Source organism: Theobroma umbraticum, unplaced genomic scaffold, assembly GCF_002168275.2.
Source record: "Theobroma umbraticum cultivar Fairchild unplaced genomic scaffold, ASM216827v3 scaffold_67.0, whole genome shotgun sequence".
Lineage (NCBI taxonomy): Eukaryota > Viridiplantae > Streptophyta > Magnoliopsida > Malvales > Malvaceae > Theobroma > Theobroma umbraticum.
The window spans coordinates 3,732,110-3,753,617 of NW_018397262.1; the positions used below are offsets into that span (position 1 = coordinate 3,732,110).

A 21,508-nucleotide genomic window follows, 5' to 3' on the forward strand; every position below is an offset into this window, starting at 1 on the left:
AATAACATAAGGTTTGAGTATCCCATATTTGTTTATGTAACAAGTTTGGATTAAGCTTTTAATATCTAATTCGAGTTTGGGTACATTTTGGCTATCATCCAACGGATAACCTAAACCTTATTATATTTTTTCAAGTTGCTATCTTTCCTAAATGGTGCTGTTTGCCCCTTACTTCCCCAAACCCTAGTTATTTTTATTTTTTAATAATTTTTTTAAATTATTCATATGATAAATAAATTTAATTACTTGAAAAATGTGAGTAACCCTACAAGTATCAAAATATAGCAAAAAAAAAAAAAAGAGAGAATGAAAAAAGTAAAGTGATGAGTTTGTTTAGTTTTATGAAAAAATATATTATTATTCTGTATATTGATAGTAAATTCTTTTAATTCCACAAGTGAGTTTAAAATTTTTATATGTTTATTTAATAATTAAATAATTCATTATTTTCTTTTTAAATATACCTAAATGAATACATGTCAACGCTTTAAACTTACTTATAACGTTAAAAAATACTGCCAATGCATTGAATGTAGAAAATTAAATATCCAAATGTAATATTTCTGCCAATGAAAATATTGGTTTATTTATGTAATAGTTGTAGAGCAATGTAAATATTGTATTAGTACTTTTCATTAAAAAATGAAAAGCATCCATGCATGAAATGCTCAGATGAAACAGCTATATATGTTAGGCTGAATGACTTCCTTATTAATTTTAATTTCTTTTATTTTGAAATTTTATTTTTCATGATCTTTTTGTATTTTTTATATTAAAACCACAAAACCTCAATTTTATGTATAAAAAATAAAAAATTTAATATAAATACGTCAAAATCAATTCTTTTATATTTTGTAAAAGTTCAATGGAGATGGATAAAAATGAGACAGATGGAGAAAAATTTTAAAGAATAATATTACTTTATTTGATTTCAACTATTTGACAAGTATTTACAAATGGTATAGAAACAATGAACAAATACTTTATTGGTGTTTATTTTTTATAAAAAAAATTATGACAATCGAATTGTTAGACAATGTAAAAGAATATATTTTAAATTCCAAAAAAATATCAATGGAGTGTACAAGCAAACCTAATAGAAGAAATATTTGGCAATAAACAAGTACCTAATTAATAGAATTATAATAAATGTGTTGGCAAGTGTTAATGACAAGTGCATAAACAGAGAAGTAAGCACGCATATTTGAACTATTAGGAGGGTGAGAAGAATAACCGCAAGTTATAATTAATGAAAAGTGCAAACTATAGCTTAGCTATTAAAACTATCAAAAGCTTGAATTAAAATTACTTAGTAATTAATTTTACCATGATTCAAGAGACATTCAATTAAAATTATTTATAAGAATTTTGATTAGAAACATTCAATAAACTTGAATTTAATCGAAATAAGAACTTATCAAGAATTTTTTATAGTGTGGTCGAACTATAATAGTGATCAAACACTAGAATTTTATAAGATAGTTGATTGGTAGATGCCAAATTTGTAGTACTACATTTTTTTATTTTGGGAATAAGAGAAATCATTCATTGAAAAGCTAAATTAAAATTTTAAAAACAAGTTGTGATACATAGGAAGCTATGAATGAACAAAAAGTTGAAATACATAGGAAGAAACCCATGGCCTATCTTGGCAACTTCTTAGGGGAAGGAAAAAATACTAGTGGGAGAAAGAGAACTGGTAATCCAGCTGTTTGCACAGGTGATAGATGATAACCATTCACTTCTTCTGGATGCCACTGACAATCAACAGGTGATAAGTTTGACAGGGCAACATGCTTCAAAGACTTCACCAAGTCTCCTTAAAGCCAGACTGTTCTAGGACTTATGATGTAAAGAAATCAATTACGTATAATTATATTACATTGGAAAATAAGAGAGATCTGAGTAACCTATGAAACAAAGGAAAAGTAGAAGCAGCAGTGGTTGCAGTGGCAGCAACGAACACGCAAATGATCCCTACAAACCCAAAGCAGAGTACAATCTACATCCCAAGAAAATTTTCATTTGTACTGTTAGGAGGACAGATGATAAACAATTCTTCCAAGCAGCTGGCCATAAAACTAAAATGCATAGACAGAAAAGCAAGCAGACATATTTGTACTATTAGGAGGACAGATGAATAAAGGCAACTTTTCATTTGATATGGTTACATGGAAGTAAAATACAAAAATTTTAATGTCATCACACTTGTTCAAGAAATGATCAATACTGGGAATTAAGGTACAAAAATTTTCTTGTTGCTGTAAATTTATAAATAGAACTATGATATAGTAATCTTAATTTCCAATCAGTAACTTATCTAGTTTAAGTACCATTCAGGAGCACAAAGTCTATGCTTCAAGTCTGAGAACCCATGATAAGCAAACTAACCAAATGCACTACATTCAGAAATTTATATCAATAATGACTAAAAGGTTGGATATCCAAAGATTACAATGTTATTTGATGTTCCATATATAGACGAGAGAACAGAAAGACAAGTGGCATGATGATTTGACCATAATTGAGAGGTTAATGTTTGGGTAGAATCAGATTCCGACCTGCAGGTCTTGTTTGGCAAGCAATTCTTCGATATGTTATTAGCTGGAGCTATAGCTGCACCACCAGCTTCATGATCCTGACTCAACTTATAAAATCTTATAAGCTACATTTATTGTTGCTCATCCATCATCAACACTCTTAAGAATACTAGAAAACTTTTGAAAACCCAGATGAGTTTTGAGTATTTGCTGGCATTAACTGAATTCCAAATAATGTATAGTGAGTCATACTTAAAGATAAATAAAAACATGTAAACATGAAAAATTTGATGATGAGAAAAGGATAAATCAAAGCAAAAACCTCACCTGGGGCTAGTATTGAAATCCCATTGCATGGTCTTTACATCCATGATTGTGTATTATTCTTTCCAATTACCTAGAGGCACACAAAAAGAACCAGAGCATTAATCTTATGGCTAAAATGGGACATATTTGCAGGAGTGACTTCAAATCATCAGAACCATCGAGTTCGAAAAGTGTCAATGCCTACTGACCATTGCATTTTCCTTCTAGTGTAATAACAAGGCATTAAACCAGCACTGCTGCCGCCACTGTTGTGTCATTGGTCTCTTAGTTTATGCAGGTGAGGGGGTTATATAGATATCGAAGATGTAGCTCCATCACAAACAATTTTTTATTGCCCCCAAAATCTTCCTGGTATTTATCTCCTAAGATGTTTGATCGTAGCCTAAAAACACCACTATTTTAGCTTCCAAGCTTTGGGATTGCCTCCAATGGCTCAAACAAAAGAATTGTAATTAATATTATTATTTTGTTGTTTGCAAAAATCAAATAAAGCATAAAGAAAAACTCTTAAAGTGCCATATCTTTAAAATGATTTATACCTGTGGTTTGAGCATGAGGAAATCAGGGCTGGATTGTCCAACTAGCCTTTGGAATGATGCTTTGATGATCAACTAGAACTTCAGGTATGTGGGATATCTTCAACCACTCTCGTCCTTGAGACCATATGCACTGATATGTTAGCAATGGACAGTTCCAAATATACAATTTCGAAAGCAAAAGAAGCATATCCTTTTCCGGCAGACATGTGAGGTTGGGGCAATCAAATATCCACAATTCCTGAAGAGAGGTGAGGTTTTGAAACCCCTTGGAGGATAAGCATCTCAGATTTTCAAAATTTTTCATGGTGATACTAGTCAGAGAAGGAGGCAACATAATTCCTCTCCCCTCTAGTGGGAATGACACCACATCTGGACATTCTTCACCATTAATATAGAGATCTTTAAGAGAGGTGAGTTTATGCAATCCCCATTTAAGTAGTGAGCTGCAAAGTTGAGGTACTGAGATTGAAAGTGATGTCAGGTTGGTAGGAAAGCCCTCTTCTAGAAAGGACGTGTGAGGTGAGCAATTCTGCAGCATCAATTCCTTAAGAGCGTTGAGGTTCTGCATATTGGGCAGTGCTTCTAATATATGACACTCACCAATCCGAAGTACTCTGAGGTTGGTGGTGGGCAACCCACTTTCTATCAAGGAAACCAGATTTTCACACTGCCATAATTCAATCTTCTGAACATGGTTGAGCTTGTTTAATCCTCGAGGTAAAAATTTAATGTTTTTACACCCCCAAATACGAAGATGTTCAAGACAAGAGTCTTCATGAGTTGCTTGTACAATGTATTCCAGCTTTGTGCAGTCAACAATCAATAGCTGTCTAAGCCCTGTGGGTAACTCGCCACTGGAGGATAAGGAAGTCAGCTTTGTGCACCTTGAGATTTTGAGAATTTGAAGCCTAATGGGTAATGATAAACTTATTAGTGATGGACATTGTATAATTTCCAAGTGCTGAAGAAGACGTGTTACTGATGCTGGTATAATCTCCTTCATCCACCATACACTGCAGATTCACGCAACTCTTAATCACTAACCATTTTAAAGCTGGGGGCAAGTTATTGTTTGAAAAAGAAACTATGCATGGGCACTCCTCAATTCGCACCACCGTCAGAAATGTGAGTAAATGCAAGTCCTCCGGTAGCCTCTTAAGCCTTTCACATCTCCCTATTGTCAGAGACTCAATATTGCAAAGCTTCCCCTGTTGCAACTGCTCTTCCTCTACCTCCTCTGGCTCTAATAAGACAAGTTGTGGAAAACTCCAAATTTCCAGACCACGGAGAGTACTCAAATGCTCAACTGATCCCAACTGCTTCCATGACAAGAATGTCAACTCCTTACAACCATTAATCTTCAGATGTTCCAGGCTTTTTAATCTTGATACTAGCCTCTCCGTCAGGGTACAAAGTTTTAAAATATTTGAAAGAGAGACTCTTCTCAAGGAGGGAAAGTCTGCATAATCTCTAAGCACCAACTCTGCACACCCATCTATTTCTAAGTCACACAGCATTGGAAGGTTTGAAACTGAAACCACCAGGTCTGAACACCTACGAATTACAAGTGTCTCTAAGGAATAAAGAGAGTTCGGTAACCTTCCCAACAATTGAGGACAGTCAATGATACAAAACTCACGTAGGCAGGGAAATCTTGCAACTTGCTTACCATCTCCATCGAAGTCCCACTCCTTCCATTTTGGCATATCCTCAAAGCATAACCTCTCCAATGATACAAATGCGATTGATTGATTCTCTCCATAGAACTCAATGCCAACCTTACTCACATCATGCATTCCCCTGATAGAGAGATCTTTCAACAGTGGTAGATTTCCAATTGATGGCAGTAATTTGCAATTTTTACAGTTGTTGAGATTCAAACACAACAAGTGTTTCAAAGAAGAACCTGCTATCCATTTTGGGAAATTTGTACCACCATAATTCTCAATGATGAGCCTTTTAAGCTTTCTGTGAGGTTCAAGCATGTTCAATACCTCTTCTTCAACTGCTTTGTTTCTTATATAATGATTAAAATTGGTACTCCACATTAGCCGTAATCCATCAAGGCCTGACTTGTCGATTAACTTAGCTTCCCATGCATCCTGAGCTTTAACAATGTTCTCCAACCCTGAAAGAGAAATATCACCCTTGAGATGCAATGACTCTATCTCTCGTATCCGATGCCCATCACCTTCTCCCAAAACAAAATTAGAAAGCCTCTGAAGATTGGTCAGTTTACCAATTCCAAAGGGCATTCTTTTCATCGATTTTGAACCAGTAATATCAAGATGATTCAAGTTGACTAGAAGTTCTATATCTGAGGGTAACTTTTCTAAAAAGCACTTCCTCAATAGTAAGGTTTCTAAATTGTAAAGGCTGCATATTGAATCTGGTACACTTTTAATTGCAGTGTAAGAGAAATCAAGGTAGCGTAGATATATCAAATTCTCAAAAAGGTTTGGTAACTGAGTGATGCAATACCCTTTCAATGAAAGCACCCTTAGGCATCGAAGTTTGGGTAATAAGTCAGTAAGGACAGTGTTGGTTAGAAAACATTCCCCATAAGTTGGAAACATAAATGGTAGAAAGGTTCGCAAACGTTTCATTTGATTGAAGGCTTCAAACTTTTTCACTCCATCATACAAGCCACGAACATAAGAAGCATGTCTAATGCCCTCTGATATTTTCTGTTTTATATTACCCTCCAATCTGAAGCATATTTCCCCTGCAACGAATTGAGCTAGATCATGGATTAGGTCATGCATTACAAACCGAGATTTATCCCTATTAGAAGTTTGGAAAAATGACCTTGATACTAGATCTCGAAAGTATTGGCTACCTACACCTTCCATTTGAGTTTTCGACTTTGCTTCTTGTAGAAAACCTTCTGCTTTCCATAACAAAATTAGCTCCTCTTCCTCAAATTCATAATCCTTAGGCAGTAAAGAGCAGTACGCAAAGCATCGCTTTAAATATGGAGGAAGATACTGATAGCTCAATAATAGAGCAGGAATCACACCGCATTGCTCTTCTGGCAAATCCCATATCTCACTCTCTGATATATCTTTCCATACTCCATGATCCACCTGAGTGCATACTAAGCCACCAATGGCTTTAGCTGCCAAAGGTAAGCCATTGCACTTTTTCACTATGCTTTCCCCAACTTTTTCTAATTCTGGATGCCCACTAAAATTACTTGCTTGTAATGCACAGTGAGTAAATACAGAGAGACAATCCTTCTCTGATAACCGCTGCAATGGGTAAGCTTCAACATTGCTCACAACAGATGAAACCTTGCAACTCCGTGTTGTCACAATAATTTTGGTTCCAACTCCAAAGGGCTTTACAAGGATGGTCAAATCGCCATAATTCTCACTCCAAACATTGTCCAGGACGAGCAAAAATCTTTTCCCAGACAACTTCTCCTGCAACATAACATGAAAAGTATCTAGAGAGGGAACGATACAATACTCTTCAGTGATTGACTGTAGAATTGTCTTCGTTACCAAAAAGGTATCAAAATCCTTAGAAACGCATATCCAAGCCTTGTGATCGAAAGACTTGTTTATGCTATTATCATTATAGACAACTTGAGCGAGAGTTGTCTTGCCAATCCCTCCAATGCCAACGATGTGAATCACAGAAGCTTCATTCTCATTCCCATTATTGCTCAGGAGCAATTCAAGTATTTCCGCCTTCTCTTTTTCCCTACCATACACATGAGTGTCATCCACTAAAGACATAAGCTGCAACCTTGCTTTCATTCTCTTGGACGTTGCAGCTTCTTCAATCTCTCTCAATCCCAAACCACCCTTTTGTGCTGCCAAACCATTCAATCTAGAAGTTATCTCTTCTAACTTTGAAATCATTTTCTTATTAAACATAGAAGCGCTTGGATTAATGGAACCAGTAAACCAGGTAATAATAGATTTCCGTACCTCACTTCTCCTGGCTTGATCTTCATGCAACCTGCGATGTAAAGCTTCCATGGCAAACTCCTCCGAAATGTCATCCACATCATAAGCCAAGTCTTGTAGCTGGGCCAACCAGTTCTTCACATTCTGGTCCTTCATTTGCTTCTCCTCTGCATCATTGAGCACTGCTTCAATACTCGGCAAAACTTTTTGCCACTCCTTGAGCTGCTGGCTGACCTGCTTTTCAGTAACAAAGTTGAGGAACGGATCATAAGAAGCCAACTTCGCAAACAATTCAAAAAAGGCAGAAAGTGTAGCCTGTCCAGCCATGGACATGGTTCTTTCTTCAGGGTCAGAAATATGAGAAACAAAGCAGCAGAGAGAAAGCCAGCAATTGATAATTGAAATAGAGAAAAAGAGTGCTACTATGTTTTATGAACGATTAAGAAGCAGGGCAGCTTCCTGAATATCCATTTTTGTATCTGACTTAATTATTGAGTATTGATTTGTCAGGGCTCCCATGTGATTGTTGGAGGTCAACGATAATGGCGAAATAATAATATATTTCTTGAAAAAGAAAAATGCTCGAAGAGATCATATCTTGCTTTATCTTATTCTTCTCTGCTTCCATGATGAATATTTGACTAATAAGTGTGAAAGATGAAAGGCGACGAGCATGGGAATGTCTCGAAGTTCTCAGGGATCACATGTGCATGTAGCTGTCCCAGGCTAGGGGCAAAGGGAAACTAGTTTAAATTTTTCCTGAAAAAATCTTAGTGCTACCAGATTGCTTGCCTTTAATTTCTTTCTTTTTTGGCCTTTAAAAAGGTGAAAACAACGTTCGTGTGGTTTTTTTTTTAATTTTTTTAAGTTATTGGGCTTCGTTTATTGTTTTCATATACCCAAATGAAAGGAGACTAGGAAACACAGCGACCAACACAAACGACCAAGAACGCTGAAAGCATCTCCTTTCTTCACATTGAGCCATTGTTAAATCCATGCACAAAATGTATTAGAAATTCGATGCATGGAAACATCGAATGGTGTTTATGTTAGAGCACCAACTACCGATTAACCAGCTCTGCGTGCCATTAACAATCAACAAGTGATCAATTTGACAAGAAAAATGCTTGTCAGAAACAATTTCTCTTCGCCAATCTGGCATCTGTATGCAAAAGAATCTGTCATCATCAGAAAAATGTCATGTTTACAGTAGACATGACCCTGCCTCGACTTCTGATGTTACATATATATTTACATAAGTACATTACAGAGAAAATGAGAGAGACTAAGAGCAACCTAAAAAGGAGGAAAGAAGTAGCAGCATGGCAGAGGCAGGATAACACACAAATGGTCACCGCAAACCAAAAGCAGAAATGGAATGCTACATCCTGAGATCAGTGACTTCTTATTATCCTGCATTTTTTAGTATTAAAATTAAAAATTAATATGATACATCTAATGCATACAGAAGGAAATTGCAGTAAGGTGTTTCTTACCTTCCTAATCGAGAGAGCTCAGGTTCTGCCAATAGCATATCTTGAAGTGGTTTTACTTTGGCATTCATTTCCCGTACCCCAGAGCTATAAGCAAAATGTAAACAACAAATCTCTTTAAGCCCATATACAACATGGATATGAGACAAATCGTCTATAACAGTGCATCTCTGATGACAATAACAATAAATATTTCCAATTATAATTACACCGATGGTATATATCAACAAATGATTAATTAAGCACTTGCACTCAAAAATATATACATTGTGGCACTTGAAGTTTAATACATTTCACCAACACCGTTAGCAAAGGGCGGTGAGATTGCCTTCAGCCAATCAAAACTTGCCATTTGTGATGCCAGATGGGAAATTAATTTCCTCATAAACTAACTAATTACATGTCAACATCAGAACAAGTGTCATCCACCCATCAATATACCCTTTTTTATTAGTTTTTCACATTTTCTCTTCTTTTTTTTTACTTTATTTTTTCTCTATTTTTCTTCAATTTCACATTTTCTTCGTTCACCAATATGCAATCACATTCAATGTGCAAGAACAAATTTGTCAAAACAAATATGTATAACTCTTGAAATCATATACCATGATCTACAAGATGAAACAAAACTATGGTGCAAGAATGTGAACTAGTTGAGAGAAAATAAAGCCATCTCCCCTGCTGTTGCCACCTGTGTTTCCTCAAAAAGCACTCTGTGACTGGCATTAAGCTTTCAAGCCCCATCCCTATTTTGAACTCCAAATCTTGTCTCCTATTCTCAACTCAAATCCCTCTCAAAAATACAAAAACAAGCAAAAGCAACAAAATTGGAACACCAAAACCCCAAAACACGTTGCAACCAAAACCCAAATTCCCCAAATTGGTGACAAGATAACTCCTTTGGTAATATCATCTCTATTGTCCTCTCCAGCAACAAGTATATTCCCTATATGAGAAATTGGGAAAATTCAGGCAGAGGTATACAGGTGATCAACACTTGTGAAGGGATGATTAGCTGCTACTGCAGCATGAAGGGATCTAGGGTGCCATTTTGCATCGCAAGAGATCTTTCAATCCATAAAGAGGTACTGATTATAACCAATTCTGTTTGTGTTCATCATAGTTTGCATTTAATAATATTTAATGCTTAGCTTGTTTATCTTGGTAGCAGAATCTTCTTTAATGTAAAGCAGTACAAATAATTGATTCTTGTTTTTTGTGATAGGGAGGTTGGAGAAAGAAGAAAATTGCAAGAAAAGGAAAAACAACTTAAGGGAAAAGAAAATGAAGTAAACCAATGAGTGGATGAATGTTGTTTTAAGACATGCAATTGCTTGGTTTAGGTGGAAATTAATTTTCCAAATGGCATCAGAAATGGTGGAATTTGATTGACTGAAGGACACCTGACCACTTGTTGCTCCAATGCAACTGAAATGTACACTTTATCAAACGGAGCTTCACTTCAATACCACATTGTACATTTTTTTAGTTCAAGTACCACATTAAGAATTTAAAAATACTTTAGGTACCACCCCTGTAATCAACCCTTCTTATATACTTCATGTTTTCAAGAATCTCCTACTTTCATATTCAATAGATGATCAAGCATCCCCTCACAAAACAGAAACTTGTGCACCATGTCTTACATCAATTAAAGATTGTCAACCAATTTTAAAAAATGGTAAGTTCTTCTCTAGGTATACTATCAGGACACAAGACTTTGGTGAAGAAAACTCATCCAACAACCGAACATGCACAATTTAACCTGAGCACATTTTGACTATTCCTAATTCTGTTGTTCCTTTCCTCTATTCTTGGACAAAACTCCATCATGTGCAGTGTTGCCAAGAAATTCTTAAGGATTCAGATATAAATAATTCACATAAATGCTTTCTCCTTTCCCCATTTAAATACATAGTTTAGTGCTTACACCTCTAACATATGTAAACAAATAAGAGAATATTCTTAGTGATAGTTCACATTAGGACTATATAATGAAGTTTCATAAAGAAAAGAAAAGGAGGAAGTACAGTATATACCTGTACACATTATCAAGGGAAAGCAGTCTGTGGTGAAGAGTGTAATCACTGCCAACATATGTCACAATTAAGCTACCAGCATCTGGGTGGGGCCAACTCCTTGAAGTAGGAAACCTAAGCATAAATGTCCCAGGCTCCTGCAGACCTCTTGGACCTTGAAGTGAGAGTTCTGCTTCTTCCTTCGTTATAAATCCTTCTATCCACTTCGGTGATGTAGAATTCCACAGTGCATTTATCCAGTCACTTGATAATGTAAAAGCGACAGGGTATAACCAACACCACATCTTCTCAAAGTTTTCTTGGGCCATGAAATCTCGGCATCCGGCAATTTTCCTCAGAAGCTCAAAGTCCTGAAACAATTGTTAGCTCAATAAATTGTAGTCCAACTGTAACATTTTCACAATGATTTTCTTAGAAAAGAAAATATTACTATTTATTCATACAAGCCATATGGCATCCATAACTATGGGAAGTAATTTCTCCATGAAACATGAATAGGGACAACAGTTGGTAGAATACCCACTAATTTTGAATTACCTAAACCTGAAGTTGAATAAGAACAGTGGCATCAAAGTCCTGCAGTAACCTGATTAAAATATAATACATGATGCTCAAACCTTACCAGACGGATGTTCAATATTTTTAAATACTTGAAACCACCTATATTAGTCAGAAATGAGATGGGCACTGGATCAAAAACGCCAACCTAACCTAACCTCAAAACAGATTTAATTTATTTCATAGATGAAAATTGAGTCAAGTAACTAGAAGTATAAATTATCATTAAACAAATAGAATTTTTTGCATGTAGCCATTAATTATAAGTAATTTAAAAATAAAAATAGCATATTACAACTAAAACTATTAGTAATTGGGTGCTGATAACCTGTTGCGTAAGGTCACCACTCGAACTCACAACGGGTAGTAATCTTGCTACCAGAATCCTACATAACTGGCTTAGATCAGTTTGGATACCCAGAAAACAACATCCATTGCCAACCCTAATGACAGCCCAAGATCATTAAGACCTACTAGAATAAGCTTCAATGCCAAAACTTGCTGTGTTGGATACCGATACCCTTGTCCTCCAACTAAAACTGGTCTAAACTCTAAAGCCACTCAGCAAAACTAAGACTAGGGTTCCCTTGAGACAACACTATCAGTTGCCTGATTAAGCACTATGAAAGTTCCTTTTCTTTTTTCTTTTCTTCTATATGCAAAGCACTATGAAAACTTGGTTACAGGCTTAGGGTAACATCCCTCAGGAAAAAAGACCATAAATTATTTCTCACTTTATCTTCATTTAATCCTTTTATCTTGCTTTCAACTTTTTATATATTATCTATAAATCCAAAGAAATGAAAGGTCAATATATTTTAAAAATCATTAATATTCTCACATATGCAAGTACCCTGTCATTCCATTCTTTACTAAATTTAAGTCAACCAAAGAGAAAAGGGAAGCAACATGCCTTGAGAACAATAAAGCACAATGCTGTGATATGCAGCACTGGTAAGATTACTGTCAAAAAGAACCACTTTGGCCCCATTTGTTACTCCGCACCTTTAGAAGGAAAAAAACACAGGTTCTATTTGTTAACTGCCTACAGTATTAAAATTTTGGCGGAACATTTAAATGATTTACCTTATAGCATTTTCTATTACACATATAAGAGGTCAGGCAATGACATTGAAAGCATTCAGTAAAGGGGCACATCCTCATTTCTCAATGTAGAACATATTTAATTAGATGCATCTTTAAGAATACCACTCATAGATCACATTACCCTTACCATTATTCAATTTACTACCTTATCATTATAGCTCCTGTTTTGTATGTTATAGAATAAAGTTTAAAATATTATAAAATAAAGTTGGAAATCGAATGGTTTTCAAAGTTTTTGTCTTTGTTATCATCAAGTAGTTTAACTAATTCAGTTCTTATACTCTGAAAATCATTGAACAGTTTGTGCTTGCTAAATTCAGTACTAAGAATTAGGAATAAAATTAAAGGCTTAAATTTTTTGGGCTAAATTTTGCAGTTTTACCAAAAAGCACCTTACACTTTATTTAGAGTACTTTAGAAAGAGAACTTCTGCAATACCACCATTTAACAACTATCAATAAGAAGGTAAAAACTTTGAAGGATGTCTTACACAGGTGTGAGTGATGAGTTCAAGTTTAATCTTTTGGATTAGGATACTTTTCACTCTCCGTATGGAAAAAAAAAAGACAAAAACAGGCCTATGCTATAAGAACCTGATGCTAACACACTTGAAAATAGGTAGATGAAGAGAAAAAGCTAATGTAGGGAAGGGCACCATACAGTAAGAGACAGGGGGCTCAAAATCCTTAGATTCTAATAGGTAGATGAAGAGAAAAAGCTAATATAGGGAAGGAGAGTATGTATAATAAATGTAAATCATAGAATGCACATACTAATAGCAACATTTACCATTAAAGCAACATTAAGTACAGAGTGCATGAATAACTATCATAAGAGGTGACTATATATTTGTACCAAAAAAATAAATATGCAACCATTTTAAAGCTGCAGAAAAATGATTTTCATTTACCATGACTATCCATCAATGATGTAGCTACTATTGAGGAAAAGAGCTATACCTAGGAACATATCAATCTTTAGGACTCGCCCCCACCCCAAGAAGAAGCAAAAGAGAGACCAATCATATTGTGGACCTATATATATATATATATAGAGAGAGAGAGAGAGAGAGAGACCTGTTGGGTAAGAGATCTAGTACTGCAGCGAGCAATCTTCATGAATTGCTCTTCAATTTCGAAAACTGCACTTTCCCATTGAACTTGGATGTTGTTTTGTGATAACATATTCCAGGCTTTTGTTCCCTCCTCTATCAATCTCTTTGTGATTTTTATTTGATGCCTAAGGAGCAGGCAACAACTTTCTTTCATCAGTAAAAGGAACAGAAAAATTAGATAATACTTGATATACATCCCAAGAATAATTGACATTATTGTATATTTTCCCAGGATTCACAGGCTATGGGTTAGTAGCAGCACTTGCTTCGTCCAATTTTTATCCCAAAATGGGCCCAAAGCTATGGATCTGCTTGTGATCAGAAACAAAGCCAAGGGCCAACATTCGGAGAAGAACAAGGCTTTCAACTTGGTAGAATGTAGTCTGTGGAAAAGTGTTAGAACAATAACATCATTGCATTTTGCAACAAGTACAAAGTAAGGTCAATCAAAGAGTTGGACAAACAACCCCATGAAACTGATATGAAATAAAATCTGTCTACTATGTCAATAGCGATGAAGAGATATCATCATGGGTACTATTACATTCTTGGCTATAACCCAACAAGAATATAATGAGCACCACAATAAGTTCTGAAAGAAGCAAAGCATTGTAGATTACCTATGATGAGAACATCCCGAGTACAGGGAAACTTGGCTTGCAAATCCTGAAATTTCTTCATCTGAAGCATTAGTTGCAATTTCCTTCAGCAAAAGAGACCTATCGGTCAAGCCTCCCAAGCAGTACCTAAAAATTGTTAAATCTGAAACTGAATGTGCCGTACTTGACACACTCTTTAAAGCTGAAGCTCTGGCCCCAGTGCTCTCTGAATCAGACAGGGAATTGTCCACTTCTTCAAAATTCTCAGGTCTCGCCTCCATACTTGAACCATAACCATTCTCAACCTGATTGAAAATGGTGATGCAATTGTCACTAGTGCATAGAGATCATTATATATATTCAATTGAAAGAAAGGAACAGTTATTGACAAGTTGAGCAAGGCTCTAAGGATGAGGCAGGTGATGACGTTTGGTTTTTTATTTTTTCTTCTGGCCATTGGCACAAAGGGTTCAAAACAACAAATTATCAACAGAGTATATCATTAAATATTATCACAAAATTATCATATTAATCAACAATAATTGTTTTCATCATCATTGTCATCATCAGTACAATATCTTTCTTAACAACTATCATCCTAAATTTATGGCTCATCAAATTCCATAAAAAGTTTTAGTTTTTTGCAGCTTTCTTATCCTCCTGTGCTCTTAGCTTTAAAAAAAACATCTAAAAACATAATACATATTCTAAGAAAAGAAAATTTCTTAAATGGGGATAAAGAGGAGACTTTACCATGAATTAAATTTAAATCCTAACGTCTGGGCAAACCTACTCTGTACATGTGGCTTCAGTAGCACAGCTTTCTCTGTTTTAATTATATCCTCTACTAGAACAGAAAAATTATATACCATGCATAGCATGTGTGATACAGAACTAACTTTTAAATTGTTTCACTCTCAAAACAAGGAATATTACAGGTCGTTGCTGCCAAGTTGTCCTTAAGGTTTATGCGCTATGCAGTAAGTTGAATACAGAAAAAACTGACCAAATGATATAATATTGAAACCATAATTTGTGTCCACATGCCCCACCGATAAAACATGGAGGCTGGAAATATTTTCCATTGGTAGAACATGGACATTTATTTTGATGTCACCTCACTTATCCCACATTGAAACTAAGAACATAACAGTTTTCACTACAAAATTGGCCCGAAAGCACTGCTTCTATTTCAATAATCACCCCAAAAATTGGAGGGCCAAATATTCTCCTATTACATTGACAAAGGTTTAAATGTGCTGGAGTACTTGACACAGTGGTGTGTCGTACTATCAAATAAAGCACACCTAAAGTTTACAGATAGGTCATGCAGCAAGTTCTACGTTAATGCCAAATCAAATTGTGGCAGAACAACCGATACAGAAACCTTATATAGTTGAAAAGTGATTTAAACTCCACTTGTATTTATGGTCTATTAAGACATAACATGATGATGATGTCATGGGAAAATGACAAGCATAAAAATCTTACTCAATACCTGATTGGCAGTCCAGGCAAGAGAGTTGCATTCTTCACCAAGTTGGTCTATCGTAGAAATCTTGGCTTCTCCTGATCTAACCCGCTTTGATGTTGGACTGAGTTTTGCTTCATGTACAGTATTGTGCTTAAGTTCCAAAGAAGCATCATCTAAGCCAAATGATTGAGATCCATTGAGCGGATGGACAGCAGTGGTTTTTTTCCAAATACCAGTAGATGTCCTTGGAGTACGATTGCGAGAGACACAACGAATTGAAGGAGAGAAGTCCTCAAGGAAATGATAACCCTCGAACTTTGATATCCCAAATTTAATGCAGAACTGCCTATTCTCACTCTTGGATGAGAGCTGAGATAACATCAGAATCAGGTCATTTAGGAATTCAAGATGAATTGATAAGTAAATAAACAAATATGATAATAAAATTAAATTCTAGATCAAAATTATACCCTGTTGCATTATTGTTAATTCTGCCTGAGGCTGTAATAGCCAAGCTCATTATCTCTGTGCTCAAGATTTGCTGGTTAAAGTTTTATTCAAGCTCAAGCCAGGCATTCCTTTGGTACCATTTATGAGTTTGAGCTTTATTTTCCAATTATCAAGCTTCTAAGCTCATGTAAAACTAACTTTTCTTGTGAATAATAATTATTAGCCTTTAAAAAAATCATTATGTAAAAACAAAACTAGAAAGAATAAATCATGAATAAGTACTTATTATATTTCTCATACGAATTAGGTGAATGTCTTTAATTTGAATAAATAGAAATATAGCATCACTAAACCATAGTACAATTCTAACCAAGATATTTGAATTATTTTTCTCCAAAAGCATTAATTTATCCCTTTAATATGGTACAAATACATTTAATTTCAAGCTTATGCTTGAACTGATTGAACCGAGCCTAAGCTTGTGAGCCTTATCACAACAAACTGTTTCAGTCTGGTGTGAAGATAAATGAACTTTTTAAATTGTTTGCTTGTGAGCCTACCATTGGAAAGATTGGAAATTTAAGCAAAACTTAATTTCAATTAGGCAATCAAGTTACATGAAATATACACTTTATGAAGAAAATAGTTTAGCTGTAACTGTACTATTGGATGGTTCACATCAGCAAAAGACATTATTTTCTGCCATAGAGACCTCAATGAGAATCATAACTATGAATTATTTTCTCATGCATCAGAAGCAAGTTCCACATAGAATTTTCCACAGATATCTAGAAGCATATACCAGACTAAATATTCCACAAGCTATATTGATATCTAATATCACCTTGGAGATCTTCAACTTAAAGGATGCCCTCCCATTCAACAGTTTACTAGGTCTATCAGAAGAGGAAAATTCAATTCCATCATAGCTAGCGAGAAGAGGAGCTTCTTCGTCATTTGTCTTCTCTACAGGTGATCGATTATGAGCATACAAAAGTGATGCAACAACCTTTACAACAAGAAATGCAAAAAATTAGGTACCAAAGTTGAAGCCAGTGCTGCAAAATAAAATGTAAAGCGTAAATTACCTCTAGTTCCTTGTTTACTGGCTGGCCAAAGGCATTTAATAAAACAACATCCAAGGAAAAAATCCTGCGACAAGATGCCTGTGGAAGGGTAAATATTAGAAGAAACCTAAGCAGTACCCTTATATCATTTGGGAATCAATATCCTATGGTTGCGAACTGTATTGTATTCTACGCAATGAGCAGCCATATTACCACAATCAAATGCTTGACAATCCGTAAAGTAAAGGCCAAGGATAAAAGCTATAATATCAACCATGTTTAGATACCAACATAGGAATATCCTTTTTCCTTTGACTTTAAAGGTCTTTATAACTTTCTGGTTCCAGGAGGTTTCAACATAAAAGCAAAGATCCATACCAACACCTACCCAACATTCATGGTTAATCTGAAGCACAATGGTGTTCAACTTGATAAGCTATCAATTTATTATTTTACAATCCAACATCAATATAAGGATACATTTTTGAATTCGATAGCCAATTTATGTGTCTCTTCCAATAGAAAATAATATAAAGTTGGAAAAAAAGCCCATATATATAGCATACAAGTAAACAAATATGTTTCTGAAGATATCACTTTCAGATGAATAAAAATAATAACAAATTATTGTTGAAACAGAAGCACCCGAAGGACCAGAATATAAAGCTGGGGTAAGAAATTGTTTACAGAAAATTTTCACCACAACTACGGTGCCCTTGTGTAAGAAATAAGAAAGTTATCCATGAGAAGTTTAAAAAGAACACTACTGGCGTTACATAAATGATCAATCATGTTTCCTCCGTAAGTGATGTAAAAGCTTTGCTTAGATGAGCAAGAGCATACATAATTAGGTAGTAATTGGTACTTAGCCTCAATAATTGTTAACCATGACACTTGAAATACCAAGAAGGAACATTGAATGGCCGCATCCAAAGACAAAAGGGATTCTATTGGTACTATTAGAATAGTAGACACAAAATAACATTAGCATTGATAATAGAATCATATCCATAAATAAATGTAAACTGTAAAAATAACCTAATAACAAGACCACAAAAGAAAAGTGTAACTGTTTTCATTTAAGTATAAAACTTATAGCAAAAAAGCTTGGAGCCCTCTGGTGTCTACCTTGCCACCAACGATATTCCAAAAGCCATTGTCTTCTTCAATATCAGAGGCAGATGATTCATCAATGGACAATTGTAGAGGTGGGTTCTGGCATCAGTTTTTCATATTAGTGTTCTAAATCTTGAGGAAAAATTACAAGCTGTGAGAAACTGTCAAGGAAACATGAGAACTACAAGTAAAATGCACCTGAACATACTGATCCTTTATAGACAAAGTTGAAGGCAAGACTTTTGCATCATGGATATAACCCTGAAAATCATTACCACCAGTAATACCAACTACCGTTGTCTTCCTCAAGCCATTTTGCATGGAACCTTTGTTCAACAAGGAAGAGAGCTGCAGCTCTCCTGCAATCTCCGCATTAATGTGAAGCCGCAAAAAATCGGCAGAAACCTGACAAGAAAAAAAAAAGTTGACATACATAATGACAGCCAGGAGCAACCAAATAAGTATTCCTCCATCAAGCACAATTGAAATAATGCCTCAATGAAACCTGAGGCACAAAGGTAAGTGTAATTTCTCCATTTTGAAGTGAAAAGAAGGAAAAGAAACAGTGGAGTTATCCAAACTGAGAACTTTTACCTCAAAAGCTTTTACTCCATCAACCTGATGTTTTAATTTCATTTTTCCTTTATTTTACCCTCTTCATTTTTCTCTTACACCTTGGCCATAGATTGGTGTATTCCACATAACCTCAAATTTTGTATACATACTTGCCTGCTTCATCTTTGCTCATTTCATTTACTCCACAAATCCATGTAATGTTTTGGATCTGTCCCTGTATTTATAGAATTTACATAGAAATGCTTCTACTAGCTTAATTCATTATTTTTCAATATCAATCCATATCAAATGTTTCATGTTATGCACAAAACAAAAAGCCAGGCAGATGAAAATGTAAAGAGCCTACTGTCCACATGAACTGCACCTCTAGAAATCAAGGCAAACAAACATACCAAATCAAAACCAGTCCATTCTGTTCTCTCCTTTCCAAAACTATCTCAAACAATCCAAAATGTTATGACTAGTTATCAAAGAAACAAAAAAGACTATCAATCAAGATGCAACTCTCAAAACTAATCATGTCCTTATATTAATAGTTCCCTCAGATGTTAAACGCATACCTCGTATGCAACATGTATCCATTTGTACTGAGGATATTCAATCTGTGTAGACACTTTCAGAACTTCTGTTGACAAAGCAGCATTTCCAGGATCAGGGACTTCATTGTGTAAGCAAGTCAATGGCAAAAGCATCAAAGTCTTTTCGTTAAGAACAAGTAAAGGAGCACTACAGTTAGTCTCTGAGTACACCTATAAACAGAAAAGAGTTCAACGTATTAGAAGAATGGAAACAAAAAGACTCCTGTAAACATACATGACAAATACAAATTAAAATACCCATCAAAACAATAAATAGGATGATGATTTTTGCTTTGTTAGATGGTAACAAGAGAATCAAAGCGACAAAAGAAACAAAAAACTGCATTTTGATACCAAAAAGGAAAAGGCAAAGGTTTCTAATTTCTTTGAACCACAGAAAGTGAAAGGATAATGGCAGTTTTTAAAACTTCTCTCATACACAAAAACACTCATAAAATCATTAAAAAGAACATTAAATGAGAAACAAGTATTCTTCCTGACAACCGAAAAAGCAAAATTTTGAGTGAAAAGAGAAACCAAGAAAGACAAAAGAAGCAGCTTTAACCCCTGCTTACTAATCAGCTCAAGAAACCAATAATTTCTTTTAATAAGACTCATAAAATCATTTTTTTAAAAAGCCAATAAATGAGAAATGGGTAATTTTCCTCACCCAAAGAAGTAAAATTTCGAGTGAAAAAGGAGCAGTAGTTTTTAGACCTGTTTAAGAATGGTGGCCGGGAATGCATTGGGGTTGAACATATAAACCCAGAAACAGAGAATAAAACCCTTTCCTTCTTCAACTTCGATTTCCACTTTGAAATCCTTTAAAAGAATGTAATCTTTTTCTTCTATCATCTGATTATTCTCACCCATGGTTTTTCCTTTTCGTTGAACAAAGAAAAACCCAGAAAATTATTCAGCCCCTTTATAAAGCAACAAAAGTAAAGGCAGACAGTTGTTCTGCCGTACCGGTTGTTCTATAATGGAGGTTGGGGGTGGCGAGGGGGTTTAGGAATTTGGTGGGTTCGGGTGTGGGAATGTCAACTGTAGGAGACAATAGTTTTGGTTAAATAAGCTCGAATTATAAATTCCAAGGTTTACAATCAATGGGTTCTACTTTGTTGTGACTTGCTGTCGTCATACATGGAAAATTTATTTTTATTTTTAATTATAACTATTATTATTGCCCGCAATATAACTATTATTATTACTTCAAATTTTATTTTTAATCTTTAACTGTAAAATTAAGATTTAATTAAGTTCATTTTGACATTATAATTGGGATTGGACAAAAATTTATAAATGAAAGTAAATCAAAATTTAATAATTACAATGAAACATGAATGTGTTATTGCAATGGCCAAAGAAATGATTGGTTAATTTGGCATGTAGTATTAATTACAGTTAGTAAGAGTTAATAAAATTCTGCTATTTAACTTTTTATTCAAAAAGTCTTTAATTAAATCCTTCAAAATTGATTCAAATCCATTCGATTTTTTATTTTAAAAAATAATAATAACATCGAACTATATAATATAATTTATTATATTAACATAGTTAATATGTTATAGAGTAGTTATACCTTATAATATATAGTGTATATTTATTGATATACAATATATACTCTATATTCTATAGACTATAGTAATATAGTGTAACCTATATTAATATAATAGCTTATATTAAATTATTAATATTAGTATATCATAGCAGTATAACTTATATTAATAATTTAACATAGTAATTTGTTAATATACTATATATTAATATATTAATACATTAATGACTTAATGAGTTAATATCACTATATCATTATATTATAATATATACTTGTTAATATATTAATTAGTTAATAACAATAGACTATTATATGCTATTATATACATATATACTATACAGTTATAGCAATGTGTTAGTTATATGTAATAAGTATTAATACACTATACATAGTATATAGTTATGCACTATAAACTATAAATTATATAGGTTAATACACCATATATAGCATACTTTT

General features: G+C 34.4%; 2 protein-coding genes and 1 pseudogene across 2 annotated transcripts; all 3 read right to left on the reverse strand.

The window, feature by feature from the left end:
- Positions 1-3,428: 3,428 nt before the first annotated feature.
- On the reverse strand, positions 3,429-5,454 carry LOC149526988 (putative disease resistance protein At3g14460). Its single transcript, XM_089784115.1, has 2 exons — positions 4,451-5,454; positions 3,429-4,314 (listed from the first exon to the last, which is right to left on the reverse strand). Exons 1-2 carry the CDS (start codon positions 5,452-5,454, stop codon positions 3,429-3,431), a joined length of 1,890 nt encoding a protein of 629 aa, XP_089640241.1.
- Positions 5,455-5,494: 40 nt separating this feature from the next.
- Positions 5,495-7,818, reverse strand: LOC110419427 (putative disease resistance RPP13-like protein 1 pseudogene; annotated as a pseudogene).
- Positions 7,819-8,384: 566 nt separating this feature from the next.
- On the reverse strand, positions 8,385-20,541 carry SHB (SH2 domain protein B). Its single transcript, XM_021432473.1, has 12 exons — positions 20,212-20,541; positions 19,477-19,665; positions 18,539-18,745; positions 18,353-18,439; positions 17,246-17,323; positions 17,002-17,166; positions 15,732-16,076; positions 14,255-14,538; positions 13,597-13,759; positions 10,856-11,205; positions 8,820-8,903; positions 8,385-8,736 (listed from the first exon to the last, which is right to left on the reverse strand). Exons 1-12 carry the CDS (start codon positions 20,365-20,367, stop codon positions 8,718-8,720), a joined length of 2,127 nt encoding a protein of 708 aa, XP_021288148.1. The 5' UTR covers positions 20,368-20,541; the 3' UTR covers positions 8,385-8,717.
- Between the last annotated feature and the right edge of the window lie 967 nt (positions 20,542-21,508).